Source organism: Syngnathus floridae, chromosome 5, assembly GCF_059516105.1.
Source record: "Syngnathus floridae isolate MCC-2025c chromosome 5, RoL_Sflo_1.0, whole genome shotgun sequence".
NCBI lineage: Eukaryota > Metazoa > Chordata > Actinopteri > Syngnathiformes > Syngnathidae > Syngnathus > Syngnathus floridae.
This window is the reverse complement of record NC_142417.1, coordinates 13,076,820-13,096,310: the sequence shown is the minus strand read 5'-3', so window position 1 is coordinate 13,096,310 and position 19,491 is coordinate 13,076,820. Positions and strand designations below refer to the sequence as shown.

General features: G+C 39.7%; 1 protein-coding gene and 1 long non-coding RNA gene across 5 annotated transcripts in view; one reads left to right on the top strand and one right to left on the bottom strand.

The window, feature by feature from the left end:
• The window catches only part of gnb1l (guanine nucleotide binding protein (G protein), beta polypeptide 1-like), a 28,197-nt gene extending 16,364 nt beyond the window's left edge, over positions 1–11,833 (bottom strand). For 3 of the 4 annotated variants that reach the window (XM_088376400.1, XM_088376403.1, XM_088376402.1), the window contains exons 1-6: positions 11,695–11,833; positions 10,254–10,355; positions 5,140–5,294; positions 4,106–4,231; positions 3,859–4,021; positions 1,870–1,962 (exon numbers count right to left, since the gene is read on the bottom strand). In XM_088376400.1, the coding sequence (XP_088232526.1) occupies positions 1,870–1,962; positions 3,859–4,021; positions 4,106–4,231; positions 5,140–5,249 (492 nt within the window). In that variant the 5' untranslated portion in view covers positions 5,250–5,294; positions 10,254–10,355; positions 11,695–11,833. The remainder of the gene's footprint in view (positions 1–1,869; positions 1,963–3,858; positions 4,022–4,105; positions 4,232–5,139; positions 5,295–10,253; positions 10,356–11,694) is intronic. The other variant, XM_088376401.1, reaches the window with a different exon arrangement.
• Positions 11,834–11,887: 54 nt separating this feature from the next.
• On the top strand, positions 11,888–15,765 carry LOC148398253 (uncharacterized). The gene is made up of 5 exons (XR_015858633.1): positions 11,888–12,002; positions 12,072–12,141; positions 13,456–13,513; positions 13,836–14,378; positions 14,436–15,765. It is a non-coding gene; the product is annotated as an uncharacterized LOC148398253 (long non-coding RNA).
• The last annotated feature ends 3,726 nt before the right edge of the window (positions 15,766–19,491 follow it).

The following is a 19,491-nucleotide window of genomic DNA, read 5'->3' as shown; positions in this document are numbered from 1 at the left end:
TTTTCAAAGCTCTCGCTTTCACGGCAAATCAGAGATACAAAGTACGGTCGCTCAACTTCAAGACGAGGACAAGAGTTTTACTCATCGAAAAGGACACTGAAGTCAGATCACTGTGCTATTACGATACGACTTTAAAAACTCTAAACCTGTCATTGTCATAGCTTCTTAAATCGTTGACTGCAGTAGTCAATAATGTATGTTTAGTGCAAGTGCAAATATAAAAGTAGGCCGATTCAAATTATTATAGTACATTGAGTTACACTCACCCGACTTTAGCAGATTAGCTGACAGTATCATTGTCTTCCTTGTAGTGTAAGTAAATTGCATCTCATGACTGAGATGGATAATTTTTTTACTGAATGTTACTTTTATATCTTTTCATGCAATTAATCTCTGTTGAAAGGGCCTTGCATGTTATCTGCATCCAAACCTTCACTGTCGACAAACAACAGTAACAGTTTTGGATACAACTTGAGAAGTGCCCATGTGCTTGACATGTATATTGTATGCATAAAATACACTGTTATGTTCATTAAGAAGAGAACTGATTCACATACTGCATGTGTGTGGATTTGTGAAGACAGAGAAAGAGAGACAGAGAGAGAGATGATCATGATTCAAATCAGCTTTCCACTGTGTAAGGTTACAGATGAGCCCTTTCAGATGAGCCATACAGTGCTGCCTTCCACTGACTTTGCGTGAGGCAGCAGTAGAGAAATATATCACTTCTTTACAAAGCAACAGCCTGAAATAATTTAGAATCACTGGGGGCTTTCAGCTTTGAAGTTAGATGGCGGCATGTCCTCGATGACAACATTATTAACTTAGTATGATATAATCGATCATTATGCTTGCTAGAATTCCGCATTGAACATGCAACTAATGGCCTATAAACAAATCATAGGCAAGGAGTAAAATGACATAAACCAATGTAAACAAATGTGTCTTTGCTGAATAAAATATATAAGAATTAAATTTCTGCGATTGGCTGGCAACCGGTTCAGGGTGTCCCCCGCCTACTGCCCGATGACGGCTGGGATAGGCTCCAGCACGCCCGCGACCCCCGTGGGGACTAAGCGGTTCAGAAAATGGATGGATGGATGGAGAGTTAAATTGAGTATACATTTTATGTGTTTATTCAAACATTATTTTCAAAACAACCCCCCACAAAGCTCAAAACTAAGCACAACAATTATTACCCATGAAAATAATTACAGGGACACGTTAATTTACAAAACAGAACGCAACCTTGTGCCGGGATCAGATTGAATGTACAGCTGCAGGCTGATATATGACTGAGAACCGCCAGCCATTCCAAACACTCTAATTACAGTGTTGGGACTTTGCAAGTTGAGAAGAAACGCTTGGAAAAATGGCCCAGGACGAGCTGTCGAGCTCCAAATTATGTGCCACGGCTTGCGTGTGCATTTTTGTTGACTTTCCTCTTCGTGCCCCTTTGTTATGGGCTGCTAACCAATCGGAGTGATGCATAAAGTACGCATACAAAAAGCTATAGCAAGGAAAAGGAAAATAGTAGAATTTTCTCTACCTCATAAAGGTTGACAGGGCGAACCCCTTGCATCCAAAATACGCTTAATTAGATAGACATGCAAAGCTATCTCGGCATGAACGTGTTCGAAATGGAACAATAATCACAATTCGGTATGTAAATCAAAAGATAACTGGTCGTATTTTGTAAAATGAGCAACAGATTTAAAAACAAAATCAAAAACTGTCACCTGATTGCAGTAAATTCTCATTCGAAAAATAATTGAAATAAAAATACATTTAGCGTACACCAACACAAGCTAATTTCTTTAGCATTAAATGGTGAGCTGAAATGTTACGTGAGGACATCTTGGGGCTTACCTGCCACAGCTTGACACACATCACCATCCCCACTTTCGAATCTGGTATCAGACTGCACACCAGAGTCTTACTGGGTAGCTCAACAATCTTGAGCTGCAAAAACCAGAAAGTTCAAAAATCAAAATAAATGAGTGGCAAAAAAAAAAAGCTCAATAGCCATGTGCTTTCAGCATACTTTAAGAGTTGATGGTGAAACGATAAGGCATACGTAAACTGTAACTTGTTCTCGACTTGTGTGACAAGTGTTAATTTGCAAATTTTTGTGTAAAGTCTAAATACTTTTTGATTAGTGAGCAGTGGGGCTCACACTTTTCTCTGTTTCATAAGACATAGCAGCTGAGAATGGAATTTCAGATATGGATGAAAAAAAAAACGTTAACCTGCTTTTTCCTCAGTAGTTTTCACACTCTTCAGTGAGTCAGAAACCTCATACCTTTCCACTGTGCATGTTTTCATAATTCAGACTCATTTAGTAAACAAGTCAGTGTTTATTTACATAAAAAATCTTGTAATTCTTAATTTGACTGAATGGAAAAAATCTGTCACTGCAGCTTCAGGACCTCCAAAGAGCAATTGGTTCTGCAACAAGCAGTGTAGCAGCATCCATCATCACAGAGCAGCCACCACACTGTCTATAATAAATCCAGCTGCAGCTGACATACGACATGCCTCGAATGGTCTTTTCCTGCACATACTGGTGATGATTCCAAATTGCTCAAGTGAGGCTTGCGGCGATGCAGGCGTACCCAGAATGCAACAAAACCTCCTCCCGACTTTATCCGTGTTGATGATTTGCGTATTCATTCTCATTAGGCTTCACAATTAGTAGCCCTTTAGGCAACCAATCTGTTTTTCTGTCCAACATGTTTACATACACACTTGATAAAGTGGTCCTTAAAGGACATGTCTTTGCCCCAGGATATCTGCTGTTCATGTGCTTCATCACCTGGACCATAAATAGAAATCTCCCGTGCTATTAATTAATTTCAAAACGAGCAGGCAAGAAACCAAAATTATTACATGAGTAACGACTAACAAGTTATTTTGTTGTCTTGGTTTCACCTATACGAAACTAAACTATATTTTATCTGTGTCTGTGAAAAACACCGCTCCTGCACACAAGTGTATTCACACTCATTGCATCTAATCATGGGTTTCATATTTGAGCATGATAAGCATCTGTCTGCACCAGTTATGCCTGTGTAATTGAGTGGAGAGACAAAATGGCAAAATCAACAGTGGACTCCTTCTTGGCCTGGGATGTTGCATGTGTGTGTGTGTTTCTGTGCGTGTCTATTGGGACAATGGTATTATTGAGGCGCTGGGAAGTCAAAGGCGCCCTGGTGCCTGATCCACAAGATGGGGGTTAGCTGAGGCACATTTGGCTGGATCAGGTGACTATTCTGTCCCTTTCAAGTGTGGCTCCTTCACAGCAAAGCAAGTAACATGAATCTGAAGGCAATAAAAGATGCCTGAATAGCAGGCTGCCCTGTACCCACTTTGACACTGGCCCGGCACCAGACATTACAGGCCAGTGGGTGTTGAGCATGACACATGACCAAACAAATGACCAGTCTCAATGATTTTATCGACCACTCAATCTCATTAGGCCAGTGAATCCCAATTCTGACAAGTCCATTAACAACAAATCTTCCAAAGCAGGTGCTCCCATTGGTACTTATATCAATGCTCCAGAAAAGCTACATCACCATCAGCATTTAGGGATCTAACCACATGCGCAAAACTCGGGAAAGCAGTAATAGGGAATTAGACAATGACACTACCGAGGTGTATACTTTTTTAGATTGCTTTCACAGAAAAAAAAAAAGTTTAATATTACCGCCACCAAAAACAAATGCTCGAAGGCAACAGATAATTTTGATCCCGACAACTGAAGAGGTTCGGGCAGTTCCACCATCCACTGGAGGGTAGGAATCAATCAACCTGTAAAGGTTGGCGATCACGGGGATCAATACCATGAGGTCTCACCTCCTCAGTTTGCTGTCCTGCAAAGGCGAGCAGGCAGGTCTTCATTCCTGTCTCCAGCAAGGAGCACTGACAGAATCCAACACTTCCTGTACTCAGAGAGTCCATCAGATCACTGCGACCTTGACTCAGATTCCAAAGACAGACCCTCGTGTCCCGTCCCTGACTTATCCGTTAAGAGAAAAGAGAAATGGTTTCATCAATTAATGGAAGGGAACCAGGACCACAGAATGAACAACAGCATACTGACCTAATAAGTGTATCTGCTGAGTGAAGTGTATTGACCCAGAGAACTGAACTCCCAGAATGACCTTCTATGATTCTCTCTGCCCTCCTATTTTTCAAATTCCACATATGGATGGCACCCTTCGCTGATCTGCAAAAATGAGAAAAAAAAAGTTATCTTGCACACATTTTGGTTTGTGTTATCTATAGAGGTCTAAGTAATAATCACTGACCTAGTGTTTCCAAACTGCCTAAATAAGCAACACAGTACAATACTTGATGCAAAGAAAATCTAACAAAGTCAAGCTTTGTGCTTAAGTTCAAGAACTAAAAGTAGAGCTGTCAAAAATGAATCAATTAATCAACAAGTAATCAATTATCAAAGTCATCTACGACTATTTTAATAATCGAGTAATCTTTAAGAGGCATTTGTTAAATTATAATCACCCAAATCTTTGAATGCTTCACAGCGGTAATTAATCAATAATTTTTGTACTCGTTTATGAAAACCGCATGATTATTTTTTGTATTTATTCAAAACAAGACATTTGCTTTGTCTACGGAAAACAATAACCGCACTAGTAACTGAATCGGTTTAAAAAAACGTTTGGACAGAACAACATAAATCTTTGTTGTGTAGTATTGTTTGTTATTTAGTTCTTTTTATAACTAAACAATACCAAATAAACAACTGCAAATGGGGAAAAATGCTACACTACACAGGATATTTTATTAATAGATGGAATCAATAATTGATTAAAAGAACTGTAAATGGGGAAAAATGCTACACTACACAGATTATTCTATTAATAGATGGAATAATCAATAATTGATTAAAAGACTAAAAGCTAAAACGTTTAAACAAAAAGACACAAAAGAAAGGTAAGGAAAAGACAGCCATAATTAAAAAAAAAATTCTAGCCAATCCTGGTTTTCTGGATTTAAAAAGCAACATTCTACTAGATATATCACGAAAGCTGGTTGCTGAGGCTAAGTCAAATGCAACATCAGCATAAAATAGTACTTTTTGTGGGGGATGAAATAAATTGAATGTGTTACCCAGAGAAGAGGAGGGGAGTGTCCCCTCCATGGCAGCTGAAGTGGATGGTGTTGAAGGCTCCACTGGCACCCCTCAAGGTGTAGATTGGGGATGGAGCTGGCTGAGACATCGCCACTGTTCACAAGGTCACAACAAAGCCATATTCTGAAGTTTACTGAAACAGAAAAGACAAAACTTCAAGTAATATTATTGTTCTATTATTGTGAACCTGCATTATTGGAGTAATAAATTGATTTCCTTTAACTTTGTTTGTTTTCCACTGATACTTTCATTTTTATCATTTCAAACTTCATTTTTCTTGTGGGGCTCAGCAAATGCTTATCAAGTGACTGCAACCTATCAAGCCGGTAAAACTGACATCCAAACATAGGTGTGCCAAATATGCATACAGCGATCGGTTATGTTAGTCCACTTCTCAACAGTTGAAAATAACTCGAGCAATCTTGATGCAAACAGGTAAAAAAGACACCGCTGCAACAATGTAAAAAGTATTTGTCACACCAGACAGTTTCATGTACTGTCTGTATTTTCCCTGTTTGTAGTGGCTACAAAGCCTGCAGCTATTTGCTGCAGAGGCTCTCGTTCTTGTCGACTTCCTCCTTCCAGTCTATAGTATAACGCCTCTTTTACTCAATATGTTATAAATCACAACTTGTGACAGCTTAATTACAGTAAACAGATTCTGGCTTCTCACTCCTTGAGGCATATGTACGAGGTGAGACTTTTATGTCACCTGTCAACTAGGCAGCTGAGGAAACTCATCCAACCACAGGTAATCTGCCAGAAAATTAAACACTGCTGTGGGATTATGTGGGCACCTTTCAATAATTAGTTAAGAGTGCTGATAATCAATTCACTGTAACTGCATGTAGACCAAAATATTGTATTAAAATTTAATACATAAATCTCAGATATTGACACTGTCACTGTTTCAAGTTGTTTCATCTGCAAATACTTCAGTTTTACAGTTAATAGGGTTGATAAATGGATCCACATTACATTTCTTTTATCATTGCAAAAGAAACCTCCAAAGTTTTATCTTGGTCTGCTGAATGTTCTTTCTGAATAGACTTAAGATGTTCAAAAATTATTTTACAATAAAGTGCAATTACATTGCAGTACAGTTAATGCACTTCGTAATATCATGTTCATTTTCCATTCCACTTCCTGGGCTGCTCCAATACAATAAATACTGTACATATCATACAGACATTGAGGCAACTTCTGTTAGAATTGTGAATGGCGGAATGTCCGGCTGGGGGTTTTGGGACATTTGCAGTCAACAGTAACCTGCAAGTCATTCTGAGGATTAATTTGAGAATAAAAAGGCAACAGCACAACTATCACAATGTGCTACACATAGAAAAAGCATGACAAAGATGTGTCCACTCATCCATGCTGAGATGGTTTGCGCGAGGAAACGTGTACAGAACTAGAGGCAACTTTTATTCAAAAATTGTGTGTGTAGCTTGAAATATTTGTATAATGCTTGAGGTTCTTCTGTATATAAAAGTCACACCTGAGTATCAGTTGGTGGATCACCCAAACGAGGGGGGAAAAAAGTGAGACTTATGGTCGTACTTAGAAATGACAATGATGTATTTAATGGCGGGAAGACACTGTATAGTAGAACCAATAAACAAAGTTTTGAACCTCACATTTTTTATCAACCGACAGCGATACTGTATGTGAACATAATTTTTGATTCAATGTTAAAATGTTAAAATTCTGGACAGGGAGGACCGATGGTTTGAGAGAGGAGTCATGGAAGCTACCCATTCATTCATCTTTCTCACAAGGGTCACAGGTGGCTGGTGCCTATCCACATTGTCGAGGTACATCCTGAACTGGACGCCAGCCAATCACAGGGCACATATGGACCAACAACCATTCACACTCACAATCAAACCTAGGGACATCAGGGAGTGGACAATCAACCTTCTATGCATACCATGCATACCTGCCATCCACTTACAAAAACATCCCGACATCTCTGCCCAAAAGAATGTCCCTGTGTTATGTGCCCACCAAAAAGTCAGTTGCCACGGAAACAGCGAATGACCGTTTATTGCGCAACAGTCATTCTCCAGTCACACCTGTCAACAACCCCCATGTAACCACACCCCAGTAGACGTCCCTACCTGAAACAAAAACACGCAAATTCTGCACCTAAGACTTAGAAATAATATACAGTCTTAAATTTTTACTGATTGCCATAATTTGGATGAAGTGAAATCATGGCGTATGGTTAAGCGTTAAAAGTTTTTTTTTTTTCCTTAACACGATCACTCTATCCAGGCGTTGGTAGCTGGACTCACTACAGCAGGGGTGTCAAACTCATTTTTTTCGCGGGCCGCATTGTAGTCATAGCTTCTTTCGGAGGGCCGTTATGACTGTCAACCCAAATAAATGTATGAGCACCTCATACTATATACAGTAAAAGCTACAAAACAAACTGACAACTCATTTTCAAATCAGATGAGTAAAAACTGGTCAAATATTAAAAAAAAAAACAGATATTATTAAAAGTGAAGATTATTTGCAATTCTAGTAATGACACACGAATTTGATGCACAATTTGCCTTCGCGGGCCACATGAAATGCCGTATCTGGCCCCGGGACTTGAGTTTGACACCTGTGCACTACAAGAATAATTGGACCCACCTTTATATTTTACAGGCAATGCACACACCAGTTATTTTAGTGCTATAGTTATAGTTACGTATACGTACAGTTATACAGTCATACATAGTGTCCAGTTATGCTTGTTGAATCTATTTCAAACCTCGCAACCAAGCTCATTAGTTAACTTAATACGTTTTGAATTCCTATTTTGATATTTGATGTGACGGCATGATATTTTTTTCCATATTCCAAAGGGCTCCTTGGCCTTTTGATTACTTCCCTCAAGTTTCCATTTCCATATCCACTATAGACAACCCTGACAAGAAACGCTTCGGTCAACAACTGTACAAACTTGTTTTCCTGTGGTACGAAGAAAATGGCAAAACCCAATAACAGGGATTTTGCGAGGGTCTTTAGCTTAAGCTGCAAGACTTCTGTGACCGTGAGTATGTGACAGGAGGAGGCTCACCGTGATAACAGGTGGATTAGGCGTTACTCATTGTCTTCCTTGCAGAAGGGCCGTGTATATCTGTGACTCATGAACTGAGTAGCTTGTTGTCACTGTCTAAAGACATTTGGTGGGTGGGTTGATTGGTTGGGTGCGGGGTTTCAACTTTCCACTGCTCCCTTTCACATAAACACAACAGCGACGGAGGTGTCACTATGCAGGGAGCGTGAGCTGCCAAACCAAACTATGTTCGCAAGATGAGTACAATGGCCACTTTCCCCTGCCATGACTTCCCGCTGGACTGCGTCTTGTGTTTAACCAGGCGTCAGCATTTCCATTTGCTGAGCATTGCTGAACAATGACCCTGTTTTGGTGCCAGCTCCAGTCACCCACAAACCTAAATACAAACTGCTCTAGTGGGGAGCTATTCAAAGGGAAACAAAAAGGCAGCAGGATGTCACTCAGATCTATTTGCAAAGCCACAGATTAGAAATGCCAGAAACCACCTTTGTTAAACAAAGTAACTGTACAGTCATAACTGTGAGCAGAAGCTGAGTAATAACTGTTTTTCATATCCACCATTTTACAGCCCCATAGTAATCTCTCAATATAATATGGTTTGTCTGCTTCTCTCATTAAAAATGCCCATATAATAACATGTCAGAAAGGGGCAGAAGGTAGTAGAGGAGGGTTGAAGCTTCTGCTGCCTGTAACAGATAAGACAGCTCTGGGTAATCTGAGTCTAAGTCTGTGGATAAAGGCAGTTTGTCTCTTCTTGGGCTGTCTGTCCACACCTTCAGTGTAATTAGGCCTAATTATGAGTAAAGGGTCCGCTTCCCCTTCATGTTATTAAATAAGAGCCTGCCTCATCTGCCAAGAATCTCTCACTGCCAGCAAGGAGCTGGCGACCTTCAGATCAAACATTGCCACTATCTGTGCGCCTGCCCCACGCTTTCTTCTCCTCACCACATGAGGAGGTAGCGTTATGATGCCAGGCACTCAACTTTGGGGGTTTTGGAGGTAGATGTGATGGGGGAGTCATGTCCACATTCCTCGTTTGACTCTGGTGCTGGTATCGCCAGAATCAGCAGCTCCCCACCTGAGCTGCTGCCTTGTCAAAATCTGCCATTCATAAAAAGACTGCGGGCAGGAGCGGTATGCTGACCACAAGAGCTTAATAGAGAAGCTTCATTATGGCCCTGTTTGACAGGCATCATTATGAAAGCATCGGATTCCTAGATCCTCTCCCCTGATTTCAGTTCAATCAAACAGGTCTGAACAAAAATGATGAACAAATGAACGTGGATTGCACATAAATTGAAACAAAAAGATATTCATTGTAAACAGGCCTTCTAACGGAAAGACAACATTTGAACGACTCAACTACATCTTCGGAAAACATACAACAAAATCTTCTTGAGGATGAGAACTAACTGGGTGAACACTACTATTCAGCATCGGAAAACTGCATCGGCACAAGTGCTAATCCCGGTTTCAATTAATTATTTTTATTATTTTTTTTACGCATGTAAATGTTTAGTCTGTCCTGACCTGGAAGCACTTTTGCATTGGTTGTTGGACAACTTTTGTGCCCTGACCTCCCACCACAGATAGTTCTCAGGAGGAAACCAACTTGCAGAAAGGAGAGGCAAGTCCATTATTAAAGTCCAGTTGGACAAACAACATGGGAAGTGGTTAGGAAGCCACACACCCATTATTGTGTCTTGGTGGGGAGATCTGGACTGGATAAACAGCCCCGCGTCAGATAGATGCTGAAGTCAGACACAAGTGCACCAACACCCACTGTCAGTCACAGATCCACTGAACGGGAAGAGGTAGCATTGTTTGCGTGAATAGCGTGAATGCTAAGCAGGGGCCACAGGAGATAAGACCTCAATGCCTTGTGGGTGTCATTGAGGCAAGCATTGATGGAGCACCGTGTCATAGGTTCCTGATTTAGCAGCTCCTGTCTGTGGTCAACAGGTACCAGAGTGCTTATCTGTTTGCATTATCACCCATTTCCTCCATAAAGTCATTTACCTGGACACTACGGGTTAGGTGAACACAAGAGGGTCAATAGCTTGAGTGTCATACATCAACACTTGTTTCACTGCGATGGCCTGAAGATCAGCAGGCATGTGCCTGTAAAAAAAAACACAAAAAAACAAAAGAATCATTGTGCTATACAGTGTGAACCAAAAAGTCAATATTATTTTGGCTTGTTGCAGTTATTGCTTTAAATCGATTATTTGTCCATCACTGCTTACATGAAGACACTTGGCAGAAACAGGTGCTTCCTCCTAAATGAGTCTCCCAATAACAGAGGTTTTTTTTAGCTTGCCACGTAATACATCTTTATAGAGCAGACAATAGGAGAGACATGGCAGCGTCCTAGATGGTAAGTCATTATTATTAGAGGTGTCAATAAATTAATCAACAACTAACCGATTATCAAATTAATTGTCTTGTATTTTAATAAATGAGTAATAATTTAGAGCCATTTTTTAACCAAAGATTGTTCAAATTTGATTTCAGATGGTCGAAAGTAATAATTCTCTGAATTCTCTCATCCTTCATGAAAACGGACTTTCTCTTTTGTATTTGATTAATAAATGAAAACAAGACATTTGCACATATCTGATTTTACTTTGGAAAATAATAAGCACATGTATATCTTTGTTGAGGGATATTGCTTAACTGTTTAGTTGTTTTTAGTCATTTCACTAAATAATACCAAATAAACAAGAATAATTGGTTAATGAATTATTTGGGTGAAAATGATTTTAATGCACTTTAACACAAATTAAATGGTATCAGATTATTTGATTAATCAATGGAATAATCTATATAATAATCAATTCTAAAAATATTCAATCATGACTACCCTAAAGATTATTTTATCTTGGCTTCTCTATGGAGGTATAGAGGGGAACTAACTGAGAGGTCAAAGTCAGGAGGGGCTCCAGACTAACTTTGTACACTGGTTGCATTTGTGCACAAAACTCTTTTTCTTTGCTGCACCTGAACAAACAGGGGCACCAAATTTTTTTGACACACCTCAGACCACGTTACTGTATTTATGAGACGATACGAGATTTAACGATGGTGGATGATTTCACACAGCATATAATACTAAGAAGCACACTACTAAGAAATGCAAATAAAATACAAACATAAGGCTTGCACTGGACTGTGTAAAACCCTTTGAAACGTTGTTTGCTATGAAGAAAACGTGTATGCTTTCAAGCGATTCAATTTTAGTTTTTTCGGACCATTAATTACCACACTTAGTCGATTAGATGTCACGTTACATTCCAGTGAGGCATGAACTTTTATTATTCTGTTTTGATACTGTCTTGTTTAAGAAACGATCTTACAAGAGAATCAGCAGCAGAAGCTAACAGCAAAAACGCACAGAGAGCACAGCAAATACTTTAGAGTAAATAAATATAGGTATGTAGCAAAAAAGCTTTAGCACTACCATTTCTGGACGACAATGTTGTTTTGACAGTGCAGACCTCCGATACAAAACATGCGCCGGTTTCCTAAGGACCCTTGTTTACATCACGTGAGCTGTCCTTACAATGCCTGTACAAAAATCTCTCGCACGCCTCTTGCGCCTTTTCGCTCGTATGTGTGTGCGTGCAAGTGCAGAGAGAGAGAGAGAGAGAGAGAGAGAGAGAGAGAGAGAGAGAGAGAGAGAGAGAGAGAGAGAGAGAGAGAGAGAGAGAGAGAGAGAGAGAAAAGAGAGCTATGATCATACTTCAAATCAGCTTTCCTCTGTGTAAGGTTTGTAAGTGTTCATATTGTATTTATTTCCTTTTTTCCATTCTTATTAAATTATCTCTGCCTTCTTAGACCTGTCATCCATAATACTAGAGAAGCTCTTGAAATGAGCTGAGTGGTAACAATCGCACTCCACGAACAGGTGAGTCATTTTGCATTCTTTTCAGTCTAATTGAGAACGAGAGACTGAGAAAACACGCACAGGCCTAATCCACAAAGCACACAGACCTCTTTCACAAGAGTTCTGGGAGAGCCCTTTATTTGTCCATTCCAATCACAGAGAAAGGTGGGTTTCAAGCTCGGATTGGTTTGAGCTTGAAGATTAGATGAAACCAGAGTGTTTTAAACCTCTTCTATGGCCATGGATTAAAGTCAGTGATCAGATACCTGTGCTCCAAAATGAAACAATAAAGGGTCTGGTTAGATCAGTGGGAGATGATGCAAGGCATGGACAGCTTGAAACCTGAAGGCATTATCCTAAGAAGCATTAAAAAGGGGGTAATGGGTACATCATAACAAAAAACAATACTGCTTAAAATACATATATTTATATTAAACCTGCAGGCATTATCCTAAGAAGCATTAAAAAGGGGGTAATGGGTACATCATAACAAAAAAATACTGCTTAAAATACATATATTTATCTTAAACCTGAAGGCATTATCCTAAAAAGCATTAAAAAGGGGGCAATGGGTACATCATAACAAAAAAAAAAATTCTGCCTGAAATACATATATTTTCACGTCACCTAACACCAGATTCATCAATCCAGAGATGTTAAGTATAGTTGGAGATTTGTTTGAATGGGTCCCAGTGTACTGCATGCAACACAGCATGCCACATAAAATGAGATGCAAATTTGGAGCTCTAGTTGTTTAGTGTAAATGGAGTTTTCAGGAACAAACCTTCTGAGTAGCAAGTCGGAGAAAGTGTTGGCAGCCCTGCCAACAGATAGCCTAGCCAAGATCATCATCAATTATTTCTGGCCTCTCAGTTTACTCGAGGCCAAAGATGATACTTGGAACAATGTCGACGTGCATTTGAGAGACAGAGCCCCCTTAAAGGCCTCGAGGAGCCAGTGACGTTGAAGTTTAGGGATTGGGGGTGTGTATAAATATTCACCCAAGGGAATGTGTGAAAGGAAATCCCTGGAACGGCACTCTTCCCCACTAAGTCACACAGTCTAACACGCAGGTCACTTTACAGCTCATCACCGAATTAGAAGGCTGAGTAACAGCCGGACCACAGTGTGATACATTTAGATGGGCAAGTGACATTTCAACCATTGGCAATTGAGATTTGGCATTCAAGCATTAAACAACAGGGAGGGAACAGGTCCGAGGGGGGTGGGGGTGGGGGGGTCTGTGCTTGTTGACTTCACTAAATTTATCATTTCATTAAACTGTTTAAGACCATTTAGTAGTAAAATTGTGCCTTTTTTCAATCATCCTTCTAGAGTTCCAACAACTCTTGTAAATCAGAAGTTCCCAATTTACTACTGTGTTGGATTCAAGGTATGAAACACTGTAGATTTTTTTTTTTCAATCTTGTGAAACGAGATGCCCTCTCTCCATCTCTGGGCTTGACATTTTTTGTGTGAATGAAATTCTTATGAGCACAATTGAATGAGAAAATTAATGTGAGGTCACATTTATCTTAGTAACGGGAACTCTAAATTACTACACTGATAAACTCACTCAAATACATTGTATGGACCTTCTTCCTACCGCCCTCTGTTTTGAGAGGATAGCGTGCGTTGGAGTGTGTTAGATGTGCATTGTATCATCTCATGATTTTCAAACACTCCCTTTCCTGTTTTCCTTGGGGAACATTTAGGTGTGAATGAAGAGGACGAGGAGAGTGAGGAGTGAGTGGCCTGCCCATCGCACAAGTTTAATAATCACGCAAGGAAGGAGACAGCTCATGCACAGCACTATCTCAAGCATCCTCCCTCCTTGGAATAGTAATGAGGGAGGTAACCTAAAGAATTAAGCTCATATTCTTATCAGCTTTTTTTTTAACCCCCCCCTTTTAAAGATGAAGCATTTTCTCATGGTCAGATGATTTGATTTTGTTATGAAATTGGCTACAGACTGCATTTCTCAGTAGTAATTAAAGTGTGATAAATCCGTTTTCTGTCATGTTGTCACACATTGTATGATCCAGTTATTTAGTTCCAGATCAGTGGATAGTACAGTGTAATTCTTGTCAGCTGGAATACTAGAATTGCTTTGTCAAAGAAATAACCTTTCGAATGGCTTTCCGATCATCATTTAGAAGTCTGAGACTTGTCAGCATGCAAAATACAAGCAATAGAGGTGGCTCGTCTATCTTTGGGGTTGCGGTTGCACAGGTGGTGAAAAAGGTCCTTGGTGACAGGTGCTCCAACAAGAGTTGCCTGGTTGGAGGTGGTAAAGCCTTACCACCTCCAACCAGGCAACTCCAGTCTTGGTTAACAGGCCTCTGCAATATTGCAAGGACATCTGGGATTTGGACTTGGGCAAAGCATTCAATCATGTCTCTCAGAGAGCTCTGTGGTTGGGGTGCCCCACGAGTATGAGGAACTGGACCCCTTTGTAGGTATAACTGAGTCAAACTTGGGTCCACAACATAAATTCTTTCCAGTGAAGCTTATAATAGTTTGGGATTTTTCATTAGTTTGTATTTGGTTTTGACTTTAGTCTTTTCAATTGAGTTAGTTTTAATTTTAATGGTCTGTGTCATTTTTTTGTTTTGTTTGTCAATTTTAATAAGCTCGGGTTAGACTGCATCAAAGTTGTCCTTTGTCACAAATAGTTTGAAACCTTAAACAGCAAGTGTCTCAGTGGCTCGTTCGGTGACCTTGACTGAATAATAATTGTTGAAAAATATTTACAAAAGTTTACAAGAGCCATTCGCCACATCAACACTTATTTCACCCAGCAGTGTCAACTTGTACCCATCAACCTTTTGATGCAAAACCAGCCACAAAAATGAACCTCAATTTCAATAAATCACATTGTGAGTGCTAAATTCATAAACTGTAGCTACTCCTTCCACAACACATACACTACTTTGTGATTTTGCCCATTTGGCGGATACAATCTTGTTTTTGCACGTGCAAATTTGAGTAAAATCAGCCCATAAGTGTTGTTTCGTCATGTATATCTTGCAAGAGAAAATTTGCAGAGAACAGATGCATTGAATGCAGTATACAGGGTCTTCTGAACAAGAAATGCAGTCTCACATTGAGCTACAACGTAATGACAAACATTTGCTAACATCAAAATAAACAAAAAAAAAGATTGTACAGAACAGCCTATTTTGCCACATTTTCATCATGGTGAATTTTGTTGGAAAGGGAGAATCGGGCAAACTCTGCATCAACTCCACTTTCACACTCTCATGCCTGTTGCCATGTCGCACACACTCATACACGACACGCACATCATCAACAACAAATACCATAAAAGCAGTCTCTCAACAAATAAATGAGTCCTGCCTAGCTGTGAGCCACAGACATTGATCCTCACTGCATTGTGTGTGAGTGTGATTTATTTACGAGCCACTTGTCCCACCACATAGATTGTATTGCCTAAACAGGAGAGAGAGAATCAATCAGGGAGACATCGACAGCAGCCAGGGGGCCTATCCTGCATGCAGTCGATCTGCGTGACATTACAAGCCAACCCTTCAGCTCAGCTCAGCCTTAGCGTGCATGTTCACAAACGCACAATCGGCAGTAGCAAAAGCCAGCGTACGTGAGTGGAGAGCATCAATTACCGTGACATTTATTCTTTTCTTAGAAAACCAGCGGTAAGCGTAACGATAATCTCCCCTTCTCGGCAGTAGTGGGAGAATTTGCACTTAACCCTCGTCATAACAGGTCAGAGCAAACAAATCATTTGGCAGTCAGAATGCTGTTTAATGCCAAAAATGTGCAAAGCCTAATGGCCACTAAATATAGCAATATCAGTCATCTTTATTAAGCATTCGTTCTTTTTGTTAATTTTCCTCGAACGTTAGCGAATCAGTCGCAATTGCATTGTTTGTTGTTGTTTCTGCTTCTTTGATACCAACCATACAATTTTCCAATCCTGTAGGGTAAATGCTGTGAAGATTTTCTCTATAAAAGTTCTTCGACAAGCACAATTGAATACTGTCTGAGTGCGGCTGGGCCATGCATTAGTTTTGCATCTCGTTCAGCCTACTGATGACAGTGATGGATGACAAGTTAGAAGATCCCCAATAATGCATGCTCCTAATGTCATCTATCCCACAGTTGTTGAAGCATTCCATGGAAAGCTACCATGATAAACCCTACCAGACGATACCAGAATTTCTGGCAGTCCACAAATTTAAATTGCTTCTTTATATTAAGATTAATGGTGACAATTTTGTCCCCTGCACAACTCAAAACAAGAAAATGTTTCAATAAATTCTATAATAGTATCAGTGTTGTGTCATTTTTATTTCAAAACATTGTAGTGACATCAAATCTTAGCTCTCAAATGCTTTGCTCATAAAATGCAGGCTTGACACATGATACCAAAATCCCTCACTGAGCGGTTCTCAAACTTGAAACACCAAGTACTACTCAGAAAATATACTTAGGTCTCAAAGTACCAACATAATGACCAACTTTAAAATACAATGCTAAGAAACCCAAGTTACTTAAAAAAAATATTATAGCAACATTATTCACCGTTTGAACACTAACATCGCACCTACATTGCAATTAAAAGTTGTATAATTGTACTTACTTTTTTTGACAGCAGTTAGATTACCTGCAGATTAGTGTATTTTAATACAACTGAATTTACTTCTACTTACTACTAATGAAAACCTTAAAAAGTAAAAAGATGTACTGTACATGAAAGTAAAACATGCACTCAACAAAGTTATATAAATGTTGAATGCATGTTACTGGGCTCACTATAATGTTTCATTGTATTTCATGTTAACCCCCCCTCCCTCTCCCAACAAACTTTAGAGCATTCCCTAAAGCACTTTGAAATATTCTAATCTTAGATGTTTGCTAGGATAGTTCAAGAAAGTCTTTCCAAAAATGAAATACAGTGATAGAATCTTGACATAATTGTATGACATTGTCACAAGCCGTGTGCCATGCAAAAATGGATCATGGCAATACAGACTTTGCAATCAGAAAAAAATCACCATAGGGACTGTGGTTTGGCAGATCTATTTAGTGTCCCCATAATAAATCTCAGTGTTTGGACATAATGAAAACTAACCGAGTTGGAAAACACCTTAGTCGTTGGATCAGTCCGCCAACATAATTACTTGTTCAGAAATGTCTAAGGAGTAAACTCGCAATGTATGACACAATAGTCACACACCCTTTTCTTGTTGCTGGCCAGTGGCCACAAGCATTTGTGTTCTGCAGGCCGTGTTGTGTCGGACCCTTCGCGAAAGACCCCGCAAGCACCGTGCAACAGCAGATTCCTTTTTCAAACAGCTACATCCCCTCTGATAAAAGCCACAGTGGACGCCATGTGTATTGAATTTAGACCATTCCTAAGGGTATCCTGTTCTTATCAGGGGTCAGATAAGCTCATTTCACAAGCCCTCAACCACCTCTACTGGGCTACCAACGGGACTCGTCTGCTGACAAGAGCTGACCTTTTTTTTTTTTTTTACTATGTTTCTGGTTGAAGTAGAGTCGAGAAATTGTGCTGACTGAATCTTTCTCGAGGTGACCATTGGAGCACATTTTAATATGAGAAACACAAACGAGACAACCTTCATGTTTTTTTGTAGGGGAGTATTAATATAAAAAATGAAAAGGTGTCCTTGGACTCAGGAGACTGTGGACAGCAACTCTTCCTCAACACTCTTCATACCATAGGTTTTTCTTTTTTACCTTTTTTTTATGATTTTCTTGAAGCTGAGACTCCCCAAGAGCACAATTTTGTCACCGTAAAAACTAAAGCACAACTTGGTTCTTTTTTTTTGGGAGGGAAATGTAAAAGTTGGAACAACTTCAAAATGTAAATTATTGACATTTTTAGCAACAATGTTAGATAACAAAAATGAAGAAAGCAAGTTGTTGGCTCCAAAACAATTTGCTCAGTTTTTTTTTTTTTTTATCTTGATGCTGGGGTACAAGACAAAGAACACCTAATTGTATATAATACTATTTCTTTGGGATGAAAAGCAAGAAAGACAATTTTCACAAAATTACTAAATTATATCGGTATATTGTTTTGAAATTTTGAGTTCATGTAACTTAAAAAAAATACAGTAAATCAAGCAGACCATAGACCCCCATTCTCAGGCACCATACCTTGTCTGGGCCCTGAAGGGATCTCAGAATGACAGATACTGGCAGCACAAGAGCACTCATAATTGGCCTCTATTCATTTCTCAAAGATAATCCTCGCCCTCGGTTGAGCCTTTACTACTCTCTCTCTGCGTCATTTTGGTTCTTCTGTTTACATAAGGTATGTATCGCATTCTCCTCCCCTTTCGTCTTTTGCATGGTCGTGGAGCTTAATACCCAGCGTGTGTTTGAACGTGCGTCCGAGGATTCCGCTCTTCGCCGGAGCTGCTACGACTCAAAAGCTGAGGTGACAAAGGCCTCGTGAATGTCTGACTCACAGACAACTGTCAGCATTCAATGGGGCTGGATTAAGACGGAACGTAGTAGCCAACAGAGACTGACATGTTGACATGTTCTACTAAGTGCATTTCAAGGTGGATTTAGCCTGTTTGCGCCATTGTTGAGGAACATAAGCGATACAAATGCTAAATGCCTTGCTTATTCTTGAGACACGGGGTGAACTTTACTCCTGCAGACTGGATTTGGACTGACATTGGGTGACGGAGGCCGCTGTGGATCCCGAAGAGGTTCAGGGGTTTCAGAGAGCCATCCTTAACCAAACAAACATACTGGAATTTCTGCCATTGTTGGTGCACGGGGTTGAGTGACAGGGCTGCATAGCAGAGGAACCTGTCAGCGGAGACGAGTCGGGGTCAAAGTGTGACCACCCCTGGCGACATGGCTTCATATGAAGGCAAATCCGTGTAGCGTGAGTTGAGATTACCTGTACTCACCCTTGGTGAACATGTTTTGCGTTCATAGTGATGACTGCGCAATTCAAAATATGCAGTAATTATGAAGTTAGAGAATGACATGAAATGAGGTACATTTAAAAAGATTGTCAAATTTATGAACTAAAAACTGCCAAAAGGCATATTTGAGGGTAATTATTATTATTAGTAGTAGTACGTTATTATTAGTTTTGCTGAACAATTTCTCATCAAGGCATAAAAACACACAAGTTGTGGTTTTACTGGGAATAATGAGGGGGAATAATTCTTACAAATCCCTTTCCTGGAAGTCTAATAACTAAACGGTACAGCATGTATCAGCCATTTTTTCACATTTGGTTTGACCCTCAGGCAAGACACAGCCGGCGCTATACTAATAAAAACATAGCCTCTTATACAAAATAGATTTGGAAGTAAAGAAGATTTTTCCAGAAAATAA